The 24156-nt window shown below is 46.6% G+C and overlaps 1 protein-coding gene across 1 annotated transcript; it reads left to right on the top strand.

Annotated features, from left to right (window-relative positions):
* The first annotated feature begins 1373 nt into the window (after window positions 1–1373).
* Window positions 1374–17775, top strand: LOC307199144 (uncharacterized protein). Its single transcript, XM_079946824.1, has 3 exons — window positions 1374–1402; window positions 5181–5362; window positions 13670–17775. The coding sequence occupies exons 1-3, from the start codon at window positions 1389–1391 to the stop codon at window positions 15289–15291; spliced, it is 1818 nt and encodes a 605-aa protein (XP_079802950.1). The 5' UTR covers window positions 1374–1388; the 3' UTR covers window positions 15292–17775.
* Window positions 17776–24156: the final 6381 nt, after the last annotated feature.

Raw genomic sequence — 24156 nt, 5'->3', positions numbered from 1 at the left:
TATAAACAACCCCTTCACCACTGCCTGCATCCCTCACAGCATTTAAAAGTCTGATTTCTTTTCATTTGCTGCGCATAATCCTAACACCAGGACTTTTATTCGCTCCTGGCAATGTCTTTTTTCGATTTATCTGAAGGTATAAATTATTGGCCTCAAGCTTTACTTATTAACCATTTTCCATGGGTCCTTTTTACGTGGGTCTCCTGCAAGCTTATTAAATCTCATTCCTGCTTTCTTAATACATGTGTTATGCCTTTCGGATTTCAAATTTAGTCCATCACATTCCAGGTTAGAAATTTATAAGCCATATTTTAGAAACCCGAGTCTTTCTTTTCGCAAAGAAAACAATGAAGGAAGGTGAGGACAGGTGACCTCACCTAGGCCCGAAGTCACCCCCCACCCAAGCAGGCTCAAAGCTTCTCATAGCTTTTCAAAATCATTTTCTCAGCAGCTAAGCATCAGAAACATTCCGCTTGCTGTAACTAAAAAGATTGCAACAAGGTAGAGAACAGAGCCCATTGTCTTCTCAGGCCTTTCTCAGAACCACATTGCAACTTGCTTTCTCTCCGGGAACCATGCCAAAGCACAAGAATGAAACAACGGGAACACTCTGAAAACCCCCTCACCCCCTTTCCTGCCAAGAGTCCACAATAGTCCCAAGACAGCTTTCTGTTCATGCTCAGGAACCTCAACATGGGGCAGGACTCCTGAGGGAGGAGAAAGGAGGAGGGAACTGGAAAGGTGTATATATGCTTGTGCACATGACTGTGAACTTCGTGCATGCTTTTTGTGACTTATCGCACTTGCTCCTTCTACCAGTTCATGGATGGTAGAAATAAAAACCTTTTTCTCCGAAACTATTCCTTGAGTGTCTGTTGACTCCCACTTCCCTTTCCCAGGCGCAGTATTTTTCCCACCCGAGGGCAAAGCCTCATAAGGCTACAATACAAGTCCAGCCCCAATAATTCTGACTTGCTCTTCTTCATGAGATTCCACCTGTGCAGGATCTCCCAGCTCCTTCTAATTCTTCCTCCAGAATTCCTCCGCTTTCAGAATCATAACTGTCAACTTTTCCCTTTTCTTGCGAGGAATTCTATTCGGAATAAGGGAATTTCCCTTAAAAAGGGGAAACGTTGGCAGCCATGTTCAGAATCTACACACACTTTTCTTTCTTGGCTTTCCAAGTGAAGCAGATCCCTTCAGGAGACTCCCAGCAAAAGGGTTCCTATTGCATCACCTGCAGTTACAGGCAGAGGTTTGTGAACCCTTGTATGTGTGAATGCACTTATTATCCCTGTGCATTTATAAGAGCACGGCATTAATTTCGTGAGATCCGCACACTGATCCCATCACTTTTGGAAGCGCTGCTGTGCAGCCCCACCCGATGCATGCTTACTCAGAAGTAAGTCCTACTCTCCGATGCAGGCAGGCATGGTCATTTCTTTTCTCTTCCACATCTGTCCCCACCCCCACCCCCTTGAGTCTCCCCCACCCAAAGGATCGCGTGTGCGTTTAATTCCTGGCATGGGACACTTTTTCCTCTATTTTTCCTGGGATGAAAAGCGGCTGGAGAAGCAGGAAAATCCTCTTGGCGGGGGGAAGAGATCATTTTCGGGAGGAGGGATCTCCTGCCTGGGAAGCCGCCCCCTCCATCCTTCCCCCCCCACTCGCTGAGCTGGGGGGTTTTCCCCCGGGGGGGTGTCTTGATGGAGCTATTTCTGAGCCCAAGACACCTCCTGCCACTGCGCAGACTTCCGCCTCTTCTCCATCCCAGCCTTTCCTTGGGATCCTGGAGCCTCTCTTTGGGGGGAGAGCCAAGGTAACCCCCCCCATGGCCACCCCCGCCTCCCTTGGTGTTATGTTAGTCTGCTTCGATGTGGGCTCCTTGGGGCAGAGGCCTTGGCACAGAGGGAGGGAAGGGGGGCAGCCCCTACAGCACAGGCGCAGAAGCAGGAAAAACTGCAGCCAGGGAGAGGGAGGGGAGGATTTGGTGCTTTCAGCTTCGCAAGGGTTAAAAGGAGAGAGAGCACAGGAAGTGAAGGTCCTCCCTGGCCCTGTTCCCTTCCTGCAAGCCGAGAGGAGGCCGCTTTCTTCTCTCCCTCTGCCAAGGCTTCCTGGGTGAGTCTCCTCTCTCTTCCCCCGGAGGGGCCGTGGGGAGAAGGGGGTCCCGGGGGGCAGAGAGGGGGCATGGGGGTCCCTGCGAAGGGGAGAAATGGCAGGCAGGCGTCGGGGCGGAGAGGAGGAGGCTGGGCAAGGGGGAGAAAAGGGGGAGAAGGGCCGAAAGAAGCCGGGGAAGGAAGGGGGGCGCCCGGGCTGGAGGCCGAGCCGGGAGCTCATCAAGTACCTTTGGCTGCTTCCTTCCTGGGCTTCAGGTAGAGTTGCACCTTTGGGTGGGCAAAATACAGGTGGGGGGTGTAATTGGGGGGCTACAGATCCCTTGACCTGGTGCAGAAATCCCTTCAAAGCAATCCATTGTGGTTGTTTAGTCGTCTCCGCCTCTTGGTGACCCCCTGGACCAGAGCACGCCAGGCACTCCTGTCTTCCGCTGCCTCCCGCAGTTTGGTCAAACTCATGCTGGTAGCTTTGACAACAACACTATCCAACCATCTCATCCTCTGTCATGCCCTTCTCCTTGCGCCCCCCATTTCTCCCAGCATCAGGGTCTTTTCCAGGGAGTCTTCTCTTTTCATGAGGTGGCCAAAGTATTGGAGCCTCAGCTTCAGGATCTGTCCTTCCAGTGAGCACTCAGGGCTGATTTCCTTCAGAATGGAGAGGTTTGATCTTCTTGCAGTCCATGGAACTCTGCACCATAATTCAAATGCAATGTAATGCAATCCATTACAATGATCCAATGGAAGCTCACAGTCACTGCAAATATTCCAGCAACAATATTGACAGGAAATCCTCCCGACCTGCTGGATTTCTGCCTGCCAGAATGATGTAGAAACCCAGCCCAAAAAGTGGGGAGGGAGGGTGGTGGGAGAGAGAGCAACAAAGCCTGCTTCTCTTCCTCATAGATTGGCATACCCCAGGGCACCGAGGTCCCTTTGGTTCCCCCATGAAATATTTGAGGCCCCCCACCCCGTTAATGGGCATTGCCATTCAACTGGTGTGTGCACGCTGCATCTTGTGATCAGTTTTGCAGGGTGGGGCTTACTTGGGTCCATGGGCGTCCGATGGGGAGAATTAAATCCTTAATTAACATAAATCCTGGCTATGCCCGATGCCTGCTCCCTCCTAATATTTTATTCAAGTTGGCACCCCTGATTAACTGTAGCTGTTCACTGCTGCTGCTATTATTATTATTACTACTACTACTATTAGGTGTGTATCCTGCCCTTCATCCAAAGTTTACAGGGCGATTCACAACATAAAAATGCAAAATTAGAACACCAAACGCATAATGAAACAAAGACAAAGGCAAACCAATGATCTCTCCTCCCACAAACATATTGAAAAGGCCATAGAATGCTAACCAGGCAAAGGCCCAGTTATAGAAAAAGGTTTTTGCCTGGCACCTCAAGATGTCAGGAAGATGCCAGGCGAGCCTCTCTTCGGAGACCTTCCCCCGAATGGGGAGCCACTGCAGAAAAGGTTTGTTTTTGTGTTGCCGCCACCCAGACCTCTCATGGAGAAGGCACACAGAGAAGAGGCTGGATGGCCATCGGTCAGGGATGGTCTAGTTGAGATTGCTGCATTGCCCCAGGCGGTTGGCTAGATGACCCTCGGGGGTCCCTTCCTACTCTACAACTCTCTGGCGTGGGTTTCTGAAGATTTTTAGGTACAAGTTGGATGCAGGGGGTGCATAGGATTCTAGCCCATCTTATGCACCGTTGGCTCAGGAATAAGTCCCGAGTCTCATGATGAGACTCCCAGGCTGTGCAGTCCTGCTTTTTAAATAAATGTTTTCCTTTTCAGATAATACAGAGCATGGTGAAATCCCAATAAATAGTGCCTTTGCTAGACTCTTTTCAGGCACCTGCTGAAAGCATTCTTGTTTAGGCAAGCTTACTCAGATGCTTGGGAAGCTGAAGGAATTTTAATCTGTTTTAATAGTTTAGCTTTTGTATGTTTTAAAGTAGGGTTGTTAACTTTTCTTGATTTTACTGCTGTGATTTATTGTTTTGTTTTATGTTTTGGTAAACAGTTTTGCAGGTTTCTAAAAATAAAATTTATTAAATAAACAATAAATATAAATAAAATAACAGAAGCCAAAACACAACCCATCCTGTAGATTTAAGTATCTGTCCCCAGTGGCCCACTTGTTATCAGAGGCCCAGAATCCACATTCCTTTGTAAGAAAATATGAAATAATGTCAAAACAAAATCAATGGGGGGGGGGAAGGGCAGGGAATTTTCCGCACCGGCTGTGGGTTTTGATAAAAAAGAAATGGAAATTGGTGCAGTCTCAAAAGAGGCTAGTTCTTTCAAGCTACCCTCAGCCTTTGGGAATCTTGTCACAAGAGGAGTGTAAAGCTCACCTCCGGAGTTTATAAAGGGTATACATGCCTGCTGTTCTTAAGAACACTACAGATTTAGGACATGTGGAAGATCTATACTTTGATGGCTTCCATGCCAGGGTGGGGGCCACATTTTGAGACTGGAGACTTGCGAAAATCGTGTATAAACACAGACAATATCGAAGGAGGAGTGGTGTATTCGTCTCATGATATTTCAAAAATGTGGCATCACCAGCTCCTCTGCTTCCACATACAGATTTGGTCCCCAGGCAACACCTGACAGAGCCAAAAAGGGCCACAACATCTACCTGGCTTGCAGTGAGAGAGCTCAATGAGTGTGAACTGGGCTCTCCATTCAAAGCACCTAGCATGGGGGCACCCACATGTAATAGCTACTTGTCTACTTTCTGCCCATGCTCTGGGGTTGCAGTTTTCAGGATTTGGGACAGGGCGCCACTTGTTTTGCCACCAAGTTCTGTCCAAAGCCCCACTGAGTTCAATAGGATCTACTCTCTGGTCACTACTGTGCAGACCATGCCAGCCTTAGGAAGTGGGGTGAGGAGCAAACAGGTGAAATTGGAACCACTGGAGATGTTTAGGAAAAGGGCTTCTGTTGGGAAAGGGCTGCCCCATTTCTGCTTCTCCAGGGTCAGGAGAATATCTAGGGCAGGAGAATCCCTGCAGGGCCTCTGAGGTTCCCTTTGCTTCTTCCTCTCTCAGGCTCCTCGACTCCTTAGGAAGGATGAAAGAGACGGATCCTGCAAAGCTAGCGAGGATGGAAGGGGGAAGATGGACGGTTGACCTGGTCAGGTTGTCTCCCGCATCCCTCCCCACAACCTCTGAGCGTTCCCTCTCAGCGACCTCCAAGAGATCTGGTGACGTGGATGGATGGAGCTGGAGAGGTATTGGGGCTTGCTCAGCTTGGGGGTGGGGGGAGGCAGGAAGGCGGATGGAGATGGAGATGGAGAAGGGGAGCACCTTTTCAGGCTCCTCCACCTGCCTGCCTGAACCTCCGCTGTTTGGAGGGAGACCAACAGCGTCTGGGATTCTAACATTCCCACTGTGAACCCAGAATGGAAGGATATCAACTCTTTCCTCTGCGAATGTTCTCCATCTAGTCATGCCTTCTTAAACAAGGACCAGACTTGTCTGAACCTCCCAGGCATTCTTCAATATTGGCTTCAGAGCTTTTAGGGAAGTTGAAATAACTTCTGTGAGGTCTGTTGTTTTGGCTTCTGGCTGCATTAGACTGACCTCGGAGATGGATTCCAGGATTGAGCCAAACAAAATCTATCCCAGATTAAGGCCAAGCAATATGTCAGTTAATACCAGTCAACAAAGGCAGTGAAAACTATAGTAAGGCCTCACACCTAACTCTCTCCAGTTCTTCCTCTGTCACAAGCATTTATTAACTTTGTTCAATAATGGATGTGAACCATGTCCCAAGTGCATTTCTGTTGTTGTTTTTTTAAATGATATTTATTAGAGTTTCAAATAATACTCAAAGGCAAAAAACAACAAGACAACTTTCCAGAAAAGATAAAAAAGATAAAAAAGGAAAAAGACAGAGTTAAAAAACATAAAACATTTACAGTCCTTATTTTCATTAACTTTTTCCCACGACTTCCCCTCGCCTCCCCTTCTTGTATTCCATGTCCAAATATTTGTTCAACAAGTTCTTATCCCTAATTTTTAACCCTAATTTGTTATTATATTTAATTCAATTTATATATCAACTTTTAACTTATATACATCAATCATTATACTTAAAGACTTTTTCTAAGATTGACCCAATTTTCCTTCCATGAATTCCCCATTTTTATACTAATAACAGAGCAAAAAAAGAAACAATAAAAAGAATCAGAATATATTTGCGCACCCTTTGGATTCCCAAACCCCACCCTCCCTTTCCCGGTTTCGATCCCCAAACCATTGTCCATTAGTCCATCTGCTATCAGCCTGGATTCCTCACGTCTGAGGCTCTTAATTCTCTCTCAGTTCCTCTCTGACGGTTTTTTTGATAGTCCCTTGTATTAACCACCAAGTCTCGGAGGGGCTCTATGTTGGATAATTGGCGTGGCGTAGCTAATTGTTTTACGAACCCAATTAGCCCCAGCTGCTTACAGCGTTCTCTGGTCCGGCACGTTTCCCTCTCAGCTGCGCCGATCCTTCCGTCCGCCACTAAGTGCAGAGTAAAACACAGTGGAGCTATTGCGTCCCGGTGTAAAAGATGCAAACACACCCAGTCGTTAGTGTGTTTATTTATCAGTCTTTTATTACAGCAACAAAACAACAAAACGGCACTTCAGACATTCCCTGGGCTTCTAGCGCTCATGGCGACTACCATCTCTTTCAGAGACAAAGAGGCAGTGAGGAAAAACTCCTCCCTCCTTCCAAATCACACGTCAGGAATTGAGGGACGTCACACAGAACTCTTTAACCCTGTGAGTTCTGAAAACATCCACACCCCCTCTTCCCTCCATTCCTGAGGTGACATGGGTATTTACCTTTACAGACCTTTTGTGCCCCTTCCTGGCATTCTTGTCAGGCACCAGTGAAACCTCCTCACAACTCCCAGGTTCACACTTTGCGAAACCAACCCATACACCTGTGGCCTGATACCTCTCAGGTGGAATGCCCTTCGTTGTGCGACTGGACCGCCTGGGCACAAACTCAGGTACTTCCTCTGACTCACTGTGGTCAGCAGGTGTGTCCTCTGCATCACGGGATTCCCCCTCTGACTTAAAGCGTCTTCGAATTCTCTGCATTACGCTAACAGGAGACGCAGGCTCACTCTTGGGCTCTCTTTTAACAACCTGTGGAGATGCCCCATCCTGTTCTTGACCTTGGTCAGTGACCTGGTCGTCAGCAGGTACAGCCTCTGGCTCTCCTTCCTCCTCTGAATCAGACAGACATTCTGAGAGAACGTCACGCCTTGCAGGAGTCTTTGACCAACCATCCTGCTCATAGAACTCAGCATGTTTACTGACCAGAAGCTTGCTCTGATCACCTCCTGGATATGCAAACCGCCATGCTTTAGAAGATGGTTCATACCCACAGAAGATCATTTTCTGGAACTTGGGTCCACCTGGCTTTTGCAAAGCCTTTGGCACCGGCACAGATGCCGCTGACCCGAACAGACGGAGAAAATGAATCTGGGGTTTCCTTCCGTGAAGCATGAAAAACGGGGTGTCACCTACCACTGAATTGTAGGACCGATTCCAGGTGAAATTCACATTCTTAATTGCCTCCATCCAAAAACTTGGAGGTAACCCAGAATCTGACAGCAACACCTGTGTAGCCTTAACCAGAGCTTCACTTCTAAGCTCTGCCACCCCCCTCTCTTGAGGAGAAGTCACCTTGTGACGTATCCCTTTCTGGTGAAAGAACTTCTGCAAAGCAGACCCAGTAAACTCTGCACCTCGGTCACTAGTGACTACTTGCACCTTGGTGGAGAACCTTAGTTCCACCTCCTCAACCCAATTTTTAATCAGTTGAGCTGCATCTCCCTTAGATTTCAGAGCATGTGTCCAGGAGTTCTGTGTATGGTCATCCTGCATCGTTAACAGAAACCTGGCTCCTCCCAGACTTGGCTCTGCCATGGGGCCAAACAGATCTATGTGAACAAGCTCAAAAGGTTTTGTGGTTACCCTGTCCACCCTGGGGTAACTGCACCCATTTACCTTTGCCCTTCTGCAAGCCTTACAATCTAGGGATTTTCCACATTCCCGAATTTTACAACCTCTGGTGCACTCTTGTAACATCTGAAGTTCTTCAAGAGAACTATGAGCTGTCTTCTTGTGCCAAGCACACGCACATGAAACATGAGTGGGAACTGTAGCACGCATAGCTTGTGCCCTCTCAGCCTTCCCCTCACCCTTCAGAGGTGTTTTAAGAACAAAGAGATCATTCTGCCCCTTTGCAACTTTGACCAGCTGCTTCCCTCCTTTGTAGATTGTGCACACATCATGTTCAAAGCAAACCTTAAACCCCTTCCGCAACAAATAAGGGACAGATAAAAGACAGTGAAGCATCCCAGGTACAGTGCAAACTTCCACCTGCTCCTGCAAAACAGAAAAATAGACATTTGCAACGTTAGTTACATTTTTCTTTTCTCCATTTGCAAACTGAACAGTTTTTCCACCTGGAATTGCCTTGCAATTCCACATCTCGACAGCAGGGGTCTCAGGAATCAGGTTTCGGTTAGCTCCAGAGTCGATGACAAAGCAGAGTTCATTGTCTCTCTCAGAGCTGTTCTCAAACATTGCCATAGCAACAAACGTCTCGCTGCCCCCTCCCTTGGGGCTTCTGCAGCTGTTCTCTCTGGTTGGCACGGCAACCAACTCCCCCTTGCAGGAAGACTTGCTCAGGACTTTGGCAGCTTCCGTAAAAGCAACTGCCTCCGTTGCCTTGGAGACCGGACTGGCCTCTGCGTTCCCACGCAACTCTGTAGAGCTTATCTGCACATTGTGCAGGTGGTTGGCCTTGAAGCGTCTAACTCTCCGCAGCTTTCGAGGCCTCGGCGCGCGACGAAAACAACTCTTGGCTGCCTTTGGAAAACAAGCCATTTCTGAGCTTTCACTGTTCACTGCCCCCCCACTGCTCTCAGGGCTCCCAGGACGTCTTCCTGCACCCCCTCTGGTGGGTAAAGGGCTCCCAACGCTTGGCTTCTGTCCTGGCTCCTCACACAGGTACGGTGCAGCATTCAAACAGCTGCCTGCAATAGTCCCTTCGTCCCCCCATGGGGGCTCACAGCTCCCTTCAGCTGTGTGTTGGCTCTCAAGAATGTGCTCAGCACCATCTTGCCTCTCCCCTTCGGATGCAGCCACATCTTTTTTTTTTTATAATGACCTTTGTTTAATTTTCAAAAGGTTACAAATAACAGAGCAGAAAAAGAAAAAGAGAAGTAAGAAAAAAATAAAAAGACCAGTGCAGTAAACAAAAAACAACAAAAAAAGTTTCCACCTTTTAGACTCATTTTCCTTAACTTCTTTTCAAGACTTCCCCACGTCTCCCCTTATTGTATTCCATCTTCAATTGTTTATTCAAGCAAGTTTTCCACTTAATATCCTAAAACATAGTTTATTTAAAATCACTTAACCCTAGTTTAATTAAAATAATTTTTAATAATAGAATTAAGCTTTAATTCATTATTATACCTTAACCGTTTATTAAAATATATACCTTAGCCCTATATATAGAGAAGAAGAAAAAAAGAAAGAAAAGAAATATACCCTTCCTAAGGTTGCCACTATTTCCCCTCCACCGATTCCCCATTTTTATAATAATAATAAAACCCCTATAATTTTTATACTCCTAAAGCAAAAAAAAAAGAACAGACCCCTTCGGACTGTTAGGTCCCACCCTTCCCTCCCCGGTTTCCATCCCTAACCAAAATCCATTTGGTCCATCTTTTTAGCCTGGTAATCTTACATCCGAGGCACGCAAGTCTCTCTCAGTCCCTTTCAGCCGGTTACTTTGAAAGTCTCTCTTGCTTAACACCCAGGGTCGAAGATGTATTTTCTCGGTGCTGACCGTGATTCTTCCAATGAGACCTACTTGTTTACAGGTGGTACTCCAACACTGTTTCCAAAATCTATATGTCCCAACTAGTCCGACTTACGCCTTGGTCAGTTTAAAGTTCTTCTTGGCAGGTCTCCAGTTCTCTTTTCTCTTCTGTATCATCTCAGCCATCCCTTCTTTCAGCTCCTCCTGCTTGGCAGATATCTTCTCCTCCTCAATCTTTGGTTCTTTTCCTTGTCCAGCTGCCTGTGTTTTGAGCAGTGAGTCCTTTTCCAATTCAGTTGGTATATCTTCAGATAACTTCGGGTTTGAGGGGCTCGTAGACAAAGCAAGGCCTTTCTCATTCATCTCTAACAACTTTCCCACGAGAGAGATCAGCTTTTCAAGTCAGCACGTATTTCCTGTATTCCCTGTTTTAGTTCCATTCTTGTAATGTCCAAGAATCCCCTCTAGAGGGATTCTGGTTACTTAATGTTCTTTTCCCCTCCAACCCAAAAGTCAAATTTGTTTATAACAATCTTTCTTTGTTTTCAATATTTTGTAACGATATAACCAGTTAAAGTTTCAACTTTCAATTCTTCCAACTTTGACAGCTAGTTTGACAGCTGTCAAAGGTTTCTATAAATCCTCAGCAGGCTCTTAACTCGGATTACTCCCGGGCTTGAGAAGAATGGTACTTAATTCAAATAAAGTAAACTCTAGTCCTCCAGCACATTAGCTTAGTCTTTTTAAATCCGTGGAATTTGTATCTTTATCCAATCCCGACGGCTCTTCCCGCAACCTTAGTTGACAGGTCCTTGCTTTGAACTGTTTACAATAGGGGGGAGACGGACTTCCTTTTTTCAGCTCCCCCGCTCGTGCCAAATCCAAAGCCAAATATATTATAATCCAATTTTCAAATTACTCACGGGTTGTTGTTCTTGCTTTTAAGTCCAAATTTAATAGGAAGAAGTCAGCGCTGACCGAAGAATGGCTTGCGGCTTCGCTCGGCAGGGGAAGCGGAGGACTCACAGCACCATGCCACTCCCTGGCACCCGATCCGTAGCCTTTAAAAAGGCTCCTTCACGAGTCGGGAGGGCGCTTATGGTGCCCGCCGAGTCACCATGTCCACGGGCTCCGTGCCCGTGGTTTTTAAGGGTCCCCGTGTCGCCGGCACGGCAAGACCCAGCACCCTGCTAAGCCGATTCCCTCCGGAGCTCAGAGGGAATCCGCCATTAGCCAGTCGCGCCAACCCGGAAGTCCCGGATGCAGCCACATCTTGACTCTTGCTTCCCACTCCTGCTTCACAAGCCTCACAGAGTGCCAGCCAAGCAGCCTCAGGTCTTTTAGCATCCAGGATAACATGCATCAAATCAGCACTCACATTTTCCGCCAGAAAAGCAAGCACACGCTTTTCAGCTTCACTCAGCTCTGCAGCCTTTATAGCTTCCCCAGCCGCTGTCTGTGGGGGCTGGACTGCTTCCCAAAGGTTTTTTCCGACGAGGAAAAGTTCTACGTGAAAGCTCCACTGCAACCAGCTTTCACACGTCAACTTCTCACATGGCAGCTTAAGCTCAAAGCCATGCTTCTGGGACTGCGCCATCTTCTCCCCCAGTGCCCTAGCTTACTCACGTAGCAGCAGCTTTCCGGCACCTGTCTCTTGGAGATGCGATTCCCTCAGCGAGCTCCTCTGCCTCTCAGCATCAGGCAGGACTCAGCGTCTTCCCAGCTGGCCCCAGCGTCTTCCCAGCTGACTTCAAAGCACACCGGCACACTTCGCAACAGCTTTATAGCAGTAATTAGTCCCATAACCTGTTGGATAATTGGCGTGGCGTAGCTAATTGTTTTACGAACCCAATTAGCCCCAGCTGCTTACAGCGTTCTCTGGTCCGGCACGTTTCCCTCTCAGCTGCGCCGATCCTTCCGTCCGCCACTAAGTGCAGAGTAAAACACAGCGGAGCTATTGCGTCCCGGTGTAAAAGATGCAAACACACCCAGTCGTTAGTGTGTTTATTTATCAGTCTTTTATTACAGCAACAAAACAACAAAACGGCACTTCAGACATTCCCTGGGCTTCTAGCGCTCATGGCGACTACCGTCTCCTTCAGAGACAAAGAGGCAGTGAGGAAAAACTCCTCCCTCCTTCCAAATCACACGTCAGGAATTGAGGGACGTCACACAGAACACTTTAACCCTGTGAGTTCTGAAAACATCCACACTCTATCCCAAAAATGTCCATGTTCCTTCCAGCCAGACCTCCATATTTAAAGGTGGAGCTCAAAACTTGTTTCTTAATCCTTTTAAGTCCAAATGTCCCAGAAGCTCCAACTTCCACCTTAATCAGGTTAATAGTCCATAGATCTTCAGATCTCCACAAAAGGAGATCTTTCCATTCCTCCTTCTTCAATTCAAACCAAATTTTCATCATCCAGTCCTTTTTTTCTTTTATATCCATCTTGACAGGCCTCACTTCCTCAAATTTCTCAAGTTTCTTTTCTTGTTCAGCTGCCTGGACTGTAGACAAAACATGACTTTGCTCTAGCAATTTTCTCACGAGAAAAGCAACCTCGTCCAGATCAGCTAGTATTTTTCGACCTATTTCCATTCTTGTAATGTCCCTGAACCCCCTCTAGAGGGATTCTGGTTATTAAGTATTCCTTACACTTCCAGCCCAGAAGTCAAGTTAACTTGTTTCAGTTCTTCTTTATTTTCAACAATTTATCACTATATTGTAGCTAATGTAACCAGCAAAAACATCAGAAACAAAGTTCTCTATTTTTTCCAACTTTGACAGCTAGTTTGACAGCTGTCAAAATCTTCTATGTCTCCTCAGCAGGCTCCTCTCGCGGATCACTCCCGGCTCCCGGGGGGGGCACTTTAGCTCTCAAAGTTAGCTCTTATCCTCCAGCACAATTACTTATACTATCAATCCGTGCAATTAATAGCTTTATCCAATAAAAAGGAGATATTCTCGTGACCTTAATTATTTAGTCCTTGCTTCAAATTGTTTACAAGGCGGGGAGACGGACTTCCTCTTTGCACCTTCCCCGATCATGCCAAATTCAGACAGAAAAAATCTTTCTTTTATAGATCCAATTACTCACGGGCTTTTACTTTAGGTCCAAATGTTCAAAGGAAGAAGTCAGCGCTCTCCGACCATGGCATGCGGCTTCCCTCAGTAGGAGTAGCAGTCGACTCTCAGCACCGCGCCTCACCCCGTCCCCCGTTCCGAAGCCTTTAAAAAGGCTCCTTCTCGGGTCGGGGAGGGCACAAATAGTGCCCGCCGAGTCACCAGGTCCACAGGCTTCCGCGCCTATGGTTTCTGAGGGTCGCCGCCACGGCAGGACCCATCTCCTACTGAGCCGATTCCCTCCGGAGCTCGGAGGGAATCCGCCATTAGGCGATGGCGCTAACCCGGAAGTCGATTTCTGGGGGGGGGGTCAGGTGTTGGATTTGATGCTTCTGTGTCACCTGTCACAGTATGCTGGCAGTGTGGCCCCACCGGTTTCAAGAGAGTCAGCGTGCTGAAACGCTGAGGGGTTGAAGATGCCACACATCAACAATGACATTAAGTTAGACTCCAAGGATGTCTGCTTGAGGCTGAAATGGAGCAATCTCAAGTCTCGCAGTGGGGGGGGGGACTTTGTTCAATAATCTGGAGCGCCATTTCTTTCCAAGGCTCTAATTAGCTTCTCTTTTCATTGCACATGGTGAAGAATTGGAAGAGAAGAACAAGGGGGACCAGAACCGAATCCACATAGCAGAGAAGTCATATAAATATTCAGAGTGTGGAGAGAACATCCGTCAGAGCTCCCAGTCCATCTCCCATCAAAGAAAGAGCTTCGTTAGGAGGGATAGCTTCACTTCACACGAAAGAACAAAGAGTAGGGAGAAATTGTATCAGTGCAGAGAATGTGGAAAGAGTTTCACTCGGAAGGACAGTCTCACTTCCCATCATAGAATTCATACAGGAGAGAAACCCTATAACTGCATGGAATGTGGAAAGAGCTTCAGAAAAAGTTCCCATCTCAGTTCTCATCAAAGAATTCATACAGGGGAGAAACCCTATCAGTGCTTCGAATGTGGAAAGAGCTTCAAGGAGGGAACAACGCTCTCTTCCCATCAAAGAATTCATACTGGAGAGAAACCTTATAAGTGCACAGAATGTGCAAAAAGCTTCAGCCAGAAGGGTAGTCTCACTTCACATCAAAGGATTCATACAGGGGAGAAACCCTATCAGTGCTTCGAATGTGGAAAGAGCTTCCGGAAGGAGATTAAGCTCACAAGCCATCAAATAATTCATAGAGGGGAGAAACCTTTTCAGTGCCATGAGTGTGGAAAGAGCTTTCGTATCCGGCTGAGTCTCACATTCCATCAAAGAATTCATACAGGGGAGAAACCCTATCAGTGCTTCGAATGTGGAAAGAGCTTTAGTCAAAGTACACATCTCACTTCCCATCAAAGAATTCATACAGGGGAGAAACCCTATCAGTGCTTCGAATGTGGAAAGAGCTTCAGTATCAGCCATAATCTCAGATCCCATCTTAGAATTCATACAGGTGAGAAACCCTATCAGTGCCTGGAATGTGGAAAGAGCTTCAGGGATAGGTCAAAGCTCTCTTCCCATCAAAGAATTCATACAGGGGAGAAACCTTTTCAATGCCACGAGTGTGAAAAGAGCTTTGGTCACAGTTCCGGTCTCACTTCCCATCAAAGAATTCATACTGGGAAGAAACCCTATCAGTGCTTGGAATGTGGGATGAGGTTCAATCGGAAGGATAGTCTCACTTCCCATCAAAGAATTCATACAGGAGAGAAACCTTTTCAATGCCACGAGTGTGAAAAGAGCTTTTCTCAGAGTTCCAATCTCACTTGCCATCAAAGAATTCATACAGGGGAGAAACCCTATCAGTGCTTGGAATGTGGGATGAGGTTCACTCGGAAGGATAGTCTCACTTCCCATCAAAAAATTCATACAGGGGAGAAACCCTTTCAATGCCTGGAATGTGGGAAAAGCTTCAGTCTCAGTCAGAGTCTCACTTCCCATCAAAGAATTCATACAGGAGAGAAACCTTTTCAATGCCACGAGTGTGAAAAGAGCTTTTCTCAGAGTTCCAATCTCACTTGCCATCAAAGAATTCATACAGGGGAGAAACCCTATCAGTGCTTCGAATGTGGAAAGAGCTTCAGAAAAAGTACACATCTCACTTCTCATCAAAGAATTCATGCAGAGGGAAGACCAAAAAAGAAAAGTAATAAAGCAAAAATTATTAAACAACCCGTACCAAACACAGTTGAATGGGAAAGAGAAAGGGACGGGGGAGAATAACTAAAAATACCCTTTATCACATTTGTATCATATAACAATAGAACGGGAAACACCAAAGATCTGTTCAAGAAAATTGGATATGAAAGGAACATTTCGTGCAAAAATTACCATAATAAAGGACAAAAGTGGTCTGGAGTTACAGTGAGGGAGGGGGGGTGAGTATTTGACCCCCTGCTAAATTTGCCTGTTTGCCCTCTGACGAAGAAATAAGCCGTCCTTAATTTTAATGGTATGTTTATTTGTAGCTGTGAGAGACAGAACAAGAAAACCCCCAGAAACCCAGAAGACAAAAGTCAGAGATTAATGTGCATTATAATGAGTGAAATAAGTATTTGATCCCTTTGCAAAAGATGACTTCGTACTTGGTGGCAAAACCCTTGTTGGCAATTACAGAGCTCAGACGTTTCTTGTAGGTGGCCACCAGGTTTGCACACATCTCAGGAGGTATTTCGTCCCACTCCTCTTTGCAGATCCTCTCCAACTCAGTAAGATTTCAAGGCTGATGTGTAACTACTCGAACCTTCAGCTCCCTCCACAGATTTTTGATGGGATTAAGGTCTGGAGACTGGCTAGGCCACTCCAGGACCTTAATGTGCTTCTTCTTGAGCCATTCCTTTGTTGCCTTGGCTGTGTGTTTTGGGTCATTTTCATGCTGGAATACCTATCCTCGACCCATTTTCAATGCCCTGGTATGATTGATTGCTTCTGTCAACAGGTGTCTTTTGCACAGGTACTGTAACGACCTGGGATAACAGGTAAGACTTCTCCCTTACACCAGGTGCTTCTAATCTCAGTTTATTACATACAGTGAAGATACCAGGTAGATTTGGCATCTGGCTGGTTTATAGGGGATCAAATACTTATTTCACTTATTATAATGCACATCCATCTCTGACTTTTGTCTTCTGGGTTTCTGGGGCTTTTCCTGTTGTTATTCTGTCTCTCACAGCTACAATAAACCTAACGTTAAAATTATGGACTGGTCATTTCTTCGTCAGAGGGCAGCGATGGATAATTATGGGAATATATGCTCCCAATGAGAGGTCACCTGAGGGGGGATATAAACTTTATAGGGAATATAATGTTAATGGGAGATCTAAATGGGGCCATTTCATTAGGTTAGGCAGGATAATATAGAAATCGGACACAAAAGGAGGGGGAAATGCCTAATTCCTTTTTGTACATGACAACAAATTAGTGGACTTATGGAGACAAATGTATTGATGATCCCCCCTCCCGCCGCAAAAGGCAATCAGGCCGTGTTTGCGGCCTAGCCGGGCCCGCGATGTCCTCCCAGGTCAGCAGGGGCCCCGGGCCGGCGGTAAGCGATGCCTCCCCCGCCGCCGCAAAAGGCGAGCAGGCCGCACTAGAAGCCCCGCTGGGGCTCAGGCCAGCAGCCAGTGGCAGAGCAGTCAAGCTCCCTCCCACGCTGCGGACAAAAAGCCAAAAAGGCCGCAACGTGCCCAACCGAGCACGCAAAAAATGCGGCCTCTTTTCTTTTGGCCTTAGGCCCACCCCCGGCCGGCCGTCCATTGTCCTCCCTGGCCAAGGGCAGGTCAAAGGCTGGATCAAGCAGGTAGGTGGCACCCACCCAGGTGAGCCCCGCTCGGTGCTGCAAACCCCGCCCACCTGTGGGGAAGGGAGGGTGGATTTTCTGCGATATGGTGCAAAAGTTTTAAAAGTTAATGTCGCCCCATGCTCAGAGTTCATACTGCTGTTTGAACCTGTTGCGCAACAATAAAGTCTCTAAGTCTACTGACTGCTGTTTTGCTCCAAATTACTTGGCTGGAATTTCGTTCTTTTACTGACCACATGGACCAGTGGGGGACTTGTACCCCAACGAGCTGGGCTGCTGAATAGTCTCTCAACGCAGAGTTTTCTTTAACAGAGGCCATGTAAAGTTCCTTTCCCCATTTGTCAGGAGCCTGATCTCCCTTTGGGGTTCCTCCTTCCGCACCTCAAGGTTCCTCCAAGGCCTTGAGAAAGGAAACTGATGCAGGCTCTGGTTGCTGCCCAGGGCCCTGCAGGGGATTCAAGCTGGGGGGGGGGCTGTCTCTTCCTCTGGCCATTGCAGCCCCCAGGAAGCCTTGGAAGAAAGGCAGGAGACCCTCAGCAGACAACAGCCAAGCTCGTTTCTTCTCCAAAACGGCTTCCTCTTCTGAGGCCGCTTGCCTGGCCTCTTCCAATGGAGAGGCCTCCTCTGTTGGGCAAACATGGCGAGGAAAGAGGCCGCCCTGCGGAGGCAAAGCCATCATGGCAGGAAGGCGGCTGAGGAGACCCCGTGAGTGCTGGCACCCAAAGGTGCCACCCTCCTTCAGCCAGGAGGAGAAACCCAGAGAGTGTGGCACCCATGTGGCCCACGGGGGAGCCATGGCATCTCTGGGAGCGGCTGGGGCCTCCAGAAGATACAACATGGTGTTCCTGCCTATTTCAGAAAAGGGCGGGAAATGCCATTTCCTAGCACTGCTGCCCCTGTGGGCTCCTCCTGGCCATGGGGGGTGTTACGGAAGGGGGGGGGCATGTCTTCTTCACCTTCTTTGCCACAATATATTTGCTCAATTTCTCTAGGACTCCATCACCCCTCCTCCATAATCCCTCAAGGTGTCAAGACCCTAATCCTGTCAAATCGCTCTGATCAGCCTTTCCTCCAGGCAATGTCAGGTGGCAAACTATGCATATTTGGGACCATTGTTTTCTCATCCCCAGGAAGTGTTTATCTGTGCATATCTCCAGCTCTGCATATTCCCCCCTCCCTCCTCCATATGTTAATCTGTGTAACCCAACCTCCCTTTAATATATTCATGATGTAATCTGTGTAACCAAACCTCTCTTTAATGTATTCATGACGTGTTTTGCACTGTATTCTGGGACATGGAGGGAGTTTCAAAAACTCATGTCACCCCTTTCTCACTGTTCAATCTCGCCTTGAACCTGTTGCGCAATAAACTTGGATCTTCTGCAGTTTGCTCCTGTCTCCGGCTGAGCTCATTTTCCTCCGCAGGGACCCACGGACTTAGTCCGATGAGCTGGGTGGCAGAGCAGCCTCGCACCCAGATTTTGCCGTAACAGTTGGCGCCCCAACGTGGGGCATGAGGTTCTCCCGCGTTGCTGACCGGGGGCCCCAAAATCTTCAGCCGGCACCAGGCCATTTTGCCTGGGAAGATCCTTTGGACCCCCGGCCATCTTCCGGGCGGTAATCGAAAGCCCCAGGAGTTCAGCCGGGGAGCAAAGAGGGATCCAGCCGGCTTATTCATCAATCCCAGGATCATCATAGAAGACACGTGAGTATAAGGAAAAGGAAAAATCCAGTGCACTGGTGGGAAAGGGGTGGAAATCTCCTGGCAACTGAATTCTCTGCCCTCCTCTCTATCGCTCCTTCTCGCCTGTCTCTTGGTCCAATTGGTGAGAGAGACCGTGGACTGCTGCTCGACCCAAAAGGGGGGTTCTGAGCTCTATCTCTTTCTCCCCTCAAACCCTCCAGCCAGCTGCACCAATTGGGGGTCCGAAAATAAGACGGAGAGACCCGGCTTGAAAAGATAGCCGACTCCCCGCAACGGACTCTCTCAGTTGAAGCAAGGGTCTGGAATTCTTCTTCCGAACTTCCCGAGCGCCCTTACGGAGGGGGCAGGAAGGGGTCTGGCTTTCTGTATCAATCCCAGCCGCACTGGTCGGTGCCACGTAACACGTGTAGCGTGCGTGAGCCCGCTTCCAAAAGCAAGGGGGATTTTCGGTTCAAAACTCTATCCAGGGATCACCCGATCTGGCACCGCATGGCGCGGGCGTTCAGTAGGGCCCCTTTTCCTGAGATTGTGGCGATAGGTAGGAGGTTGCCAGGAGGCATAGCCCATGAGGAATTGGGCAGGATCGGCAGAGTGGAAAAGCACCCCAGGTTATTGACTAAGGAAACAGGAAGGAAATATAAGGAACCGGATAGCTAGAGCTCTTTAAAAACCCACTAAGGAAGTCGCCAAGCGACGAAAGACCCCTCTTTACTATAGCCCCCTGTACAAGTTACCCAAATCCTAATCAACCCCTCTCCTTCTCCCTTCTCTATCCCCCCCCAAAAGAAAACAACAACAAAAGCAACAACAACAATGCATGCTTATATAAAAGGGTACCCAGTCAACTAAGCATTGTGAGCCCTGCCAGTTTGGTTAACTGGTGGTGTTTGAAGAGGCAAGGAGGCTCTTAAAACCATGTGGGACCTTCCTACTAATTTCACTTAATGAAGCTAAAGGAAGCAGCCCAACTCCTTGCAATAACCAACTAAAGGATGAGAGTATATATGTTTACATGTTGTCTGTTATGTGTGTTGTGTGTTAATACATATATGCGAATATGTATGTTTACATGTTGTCTGTTATGTGTGTTGTCTGTTCCTTCTGTCTCTGACAGACTGCCTTTCTTAAGCGCGCATAGTTTAAACTGCAAGCTTGCTTCAAAATTTAAATCTAAGGAAGCCATGCTGGACCTTATCAGTCCTAAATAAGACAAAATGAGAATGAAGGGTGCAAATGTTTACCCCACCTCTTGCTTTATTTGAGTGGTTATATCAACTGAAATAACCCTATGCTTATAAAATATTCTCTCCCAGATTCTCTTCCTATCTTATCTTAGGAAACTGTTCTTCCTTTAGAGGGTTCTGTATAAAACTGGATACTTTTATTTTCCTCTTCCTTAGTACATGATAGGAGCATTGAGTGTGCTCTCTTCCCCAGTAGTGCCTGTGTACATAAGTATGTGTGTGTCTCTTTGGTAGTACAAATCTTGCTGTGAAATCTTGCTGTGAACCTTTATTTTGGAGGGTTGGACTAGATGACCCCAGGGTCCCTTTCAACTCTCCCAATTTGTGGCTGTGTGGAAGGACATGTGTCCGCAAGCATTGCAGGGTAATTCTTAATTCTGGTGTGGTGATGGAGTTGAAATTCAGCCTAGCTTTGCTCTTTAGTTTTAAAAGGTGAGAGGTGAAGCTGTGATGTTTTGAAGCACAACTGGTAATATCAAGCATTTGAGTGATTACAGTGTTTATCATTTTGTCTACTATTTAAAAATCAGACTTCAAAGTCAATTTAAAGTTTAAACACATACAAATACATATGGGCCTTGACCAATCCTGTAAATAAAGGGGCAGGAAAATTTTTGTCTGCAAATGGGAAGGCCGAAATAACTTAGAATGCTAAAAAAAAAAAATCCTATGAATTCTGACTCTCTGGCCATTTTTCCCATATATAAGGGCGTGGCATTGTTCCGCGAATGGCCAGAGGGATATTAGCCCTTTCCTGTACATAAAGGAAGCAGTCGCTTTGCTTGGGCTGAAATTGCTAGCTTTTGTTGGTGAATACTTCAATTGCTGAGTTTCTCTTTTTTGTTTTAAATCTAACCCTCTTTTAAAATCTACTCCTCCTTACCCTTCCCTTATTCAAATTCTAATTTTGCCAAAAGATGCGACATTTCAATAGTATAGAAGATTTGCTGAGACATGAACACACATGCACAGAGACTAGATCAGCTAAAAAAAAAAAAAGAGAGAGATAGGAAAAAGAGAGAGAGAGAGGAAGGAGGGGGAACTGTAGGGGGGGGGGGAGAGGAGGTTTATGTAAAACTTGGAACCATTGAGAGAAATCACCCTTAATGTGTCCCAAGTTTGAAATCTTAACATGCCAAGTTCTTTTCACAGGTAAATATCAAAGCATTCCACCCCTCAATGGGATTTAAGTCACAGACTTTGTTTATGTGCAATTTTAGGAACAGCATTTCCTGACAGGCTTCTCACATGAAATAATTTCCCCTTTTAACAGGATATGTGAACCCCGATAACAAAGTGTTTGTCCCTTTTTCCTCCCACAACAACTTTCTTTCTGTTCTGTGAAATCCCTGCTGTAGTAGTGACTTCCATCTCTTTGTGGCTTTGACACTTTTAAAGTTACAAATAATCTGTTTCCATTTATTTAATCCGTTTTTCCATGGTCTATGAAATTAATCGAAGCATAACCAAACATTGTTTGTGGAATGGTATTTGTTTACCTTTTGCCTGAGCATTTCTTATTAATTCTGTCATTTGGCTAGTTCAAGGTACTTGCACAACTTTAAATTGCCATTAAGTCATTTTCCAGTATTTTGCTATTAACATTCTAGCCAATGTTGTCACATCAAGAAACACTCTTTTATTTTCATTGTTACTTCGAATTTCTTAAAATTCTGTGTCTTAGCATTTATTTATTTTGGTTCCTCATAGGTCATTGTGTGTGTTTGTGTGTGTGTTTTATTATTTTAACTGTGTCTTTTAAGTCCACCCTGCCCTTACAGGATATCACTTCTACAAGTGTGTTACTACAGATCCAATGAAAAGCTTCGCCACCACAACAACAGACACCAAAGTTTTCAAAGTGGCCACAGCTATCTCTTTCAAAGGATATAGACTGCCGGGGGGTGGAGTTGAATTACAAGGACATTTTCTGACTTTTGAACCTCAAGATACATACATAAAATATCCCAATTGTCTCAAGATATGCAACTGATATTTAATTAGTTTGTTTTGTATTATGTGTTATTACGTAGGAATGTTGAAATGTGTCTGACAGTGTGTCATTTCCACAAATGGGGGGGCTATTTTTGTGGCTATTTTTGTGTGTAAGTGTTTTATGTCTAATGTCTTATTCCTTACACCCCAGTGGAGGATCCTCATACATTTTATGCCTTTTAACAGATCAGGCTATTATGTAGTCCAATGTTTAGACTTAGATAAATTTATAACCATATTTCGTTGTTTCACCTGGCACTCTGCCAACTTCCCTACCCATTTTAAAAATGTGCTAAAACTCACTTTACCAAGGAGAAGCTTCAGGAAGGTATATATGCTTTGGTTTAGCAGGAATAATCCCTTATAGAGTTAAATTGACTTATTTGGACGAGTGCCCTTTAAGAGTGGTTTTATTTTAACTGATTGGTTTGGGAAGTCGAGAACCATGGGGCAAGATAAATTCAAATTGGACTCAGTTTGAATTGGGCAAGTGTATCCAGGATGCAATTAGCTTTTGGTCCTTAATGTGCAAGTGAGCAACTTCCCATGACTGCAAGACCAGAGCCTATAATAATAAAATCCCATGGAATGGCCAAGGCTAGGATATTTCCCTCAGGACGTGTCCAAACCTGTGCCAGCTGTGATGGGTGCCAGGCAACATGGTTAATATGAAAGCCCTAAGTGGATTCACCAGGGATTGCCACTACTGTGAGACCACAGAAGAGCTACCTTGACACCTGAGAACACAAAAATGGCGGGGAACAAAGCAAACTGCATTTTTTTTTTCAGTCAGTAGTGAACCTTCCTGCTAAATGTAAAGCATAGACCACTATTAAACAAAATACGACAGGTGTCCTTTTACGCGATATCCTATATCCAGCTATCTGCACTACTATACTTGCAAATGGCCTTAAGAGGCATGATTTGCAAGTCCCTTTCAGGTTTGCATAAACCCACACCTCTGGTACGGTAGATACCAAGTTATTAGTTAGCGCATATCTATAACACGCATGTACATTGTATTGGTCTGTGTTGCTCCCTCCTTTGCTGCCCTGCTCAACCCACCTCCTTTTCCATTAGGGCCTATTCCCACTCACACGGCACCCCTACCTTCACCGAGATTTAGGGTGCGGAGAAAAGATTTGCAAGTTCTTACAGAACTTTAATGCAAATCTATCTCCGAATGGGGGACTGTTACGGAGGGGGGGGGCATGTCTTCTTCACCTTCTTTGCCACAATATATTTGCTCAATTTCTCTAGGACTCCATCACCCCTCCTCCATAATCCCTCAAGGTGTCAAGACCCTAATCCTGTCAAATCGCTCTGATCAGCCTTTCCTCCAGGCAATGTCAGGTGGCAAACTATGCATATTTGGGACCATTGTTTTCTCATCCCCAGGAAGTGTTTATCTGTGCATATCTCCAGCTCTGCATATTCCCCCCTCCCTCCTCCATATGTTAATCTGTGTAACCCAACCTCCCTTTAATATATTCATGATGTAATCTGTGTAACCAAACCTCTCTTTAATGTATTCATGACGTGTTTTGCACTGTATTCTGGGACATGGAGGGAGTTTCAAAAACTCATGTCACCCCTTTCTCACTGTTCAATCTCGCCTTGAACCTGTTGCGCAATAAACTTGGATCTTCTGCTGTTTGCTCCTGTCTCCGGCTGAGCTCATTTCCTCCGCAGGGACCCACGGACTTAGTCCGATGAGCTGGGTGGCAGAGCAGCCTCGCACCCAGATTTTGCCGTAACAGGGGGGACCCAGCTGACCCCCAAACAATGGGGGAAAGAGGAACAGGAAGAGAATGAAGGAGAAATGGAGAAGAAGCTGGGAGGGGGAGCAGCCAAGACTCAGCAGGAAAACTCCCTCAGGAAAGTGGGTGAAGAAAGCAGATTGGCCAGCTGTCCAAAGCAGATGCTTCTGATTGGTCCAGCCCCGCTCTGGGGTGGGAAATGGGGTCAGATGATTCTGGGAGCCCAGTATAAACTGGTTTTCTGGCTGGAAACACAGGGAAAGGATGGCAGGTGTCCCTCTTGTTTTTAACTGGCGTTGGGAGAGTCCCATGGTGAGGGGCTGCCCCCTGAGCAACATGCACCCCTCCCTCTCCCCACCTTCCTGGGCTTCCCCATTCCTGCCTGTGGGACTTTTATGGGGGGGGGGGGGCTGTTAGACAAAAACTGTCCAGGGGCTCTTTCCCAGAGGGATTCAGATGTCTCTGTGAAAGGAGTCACAGTACTGCACAGGTAAAGACCCCCCCCCCAGCTCATGCTGGAAAGAGGGAGTGCGCATTCCAGTTCACATCACAGATAATTTTTAACTGTCCAAATATCCCTCCTCC

Source organism: Podarcis cretensis, assembly GCF_951804945.1.
Source record: "Podarcis cretensis genome assembly, chromosome: 12".
Lineage (NCBI taxonomy): Eukaryota > Metazoa > Chordata > Lepidosauria > Squamata > Lacertidae > Podarcis > Podarcis cretensis.
This window is presented reverse-complemented; position numbering and strand designations above follow the sequence as displayed.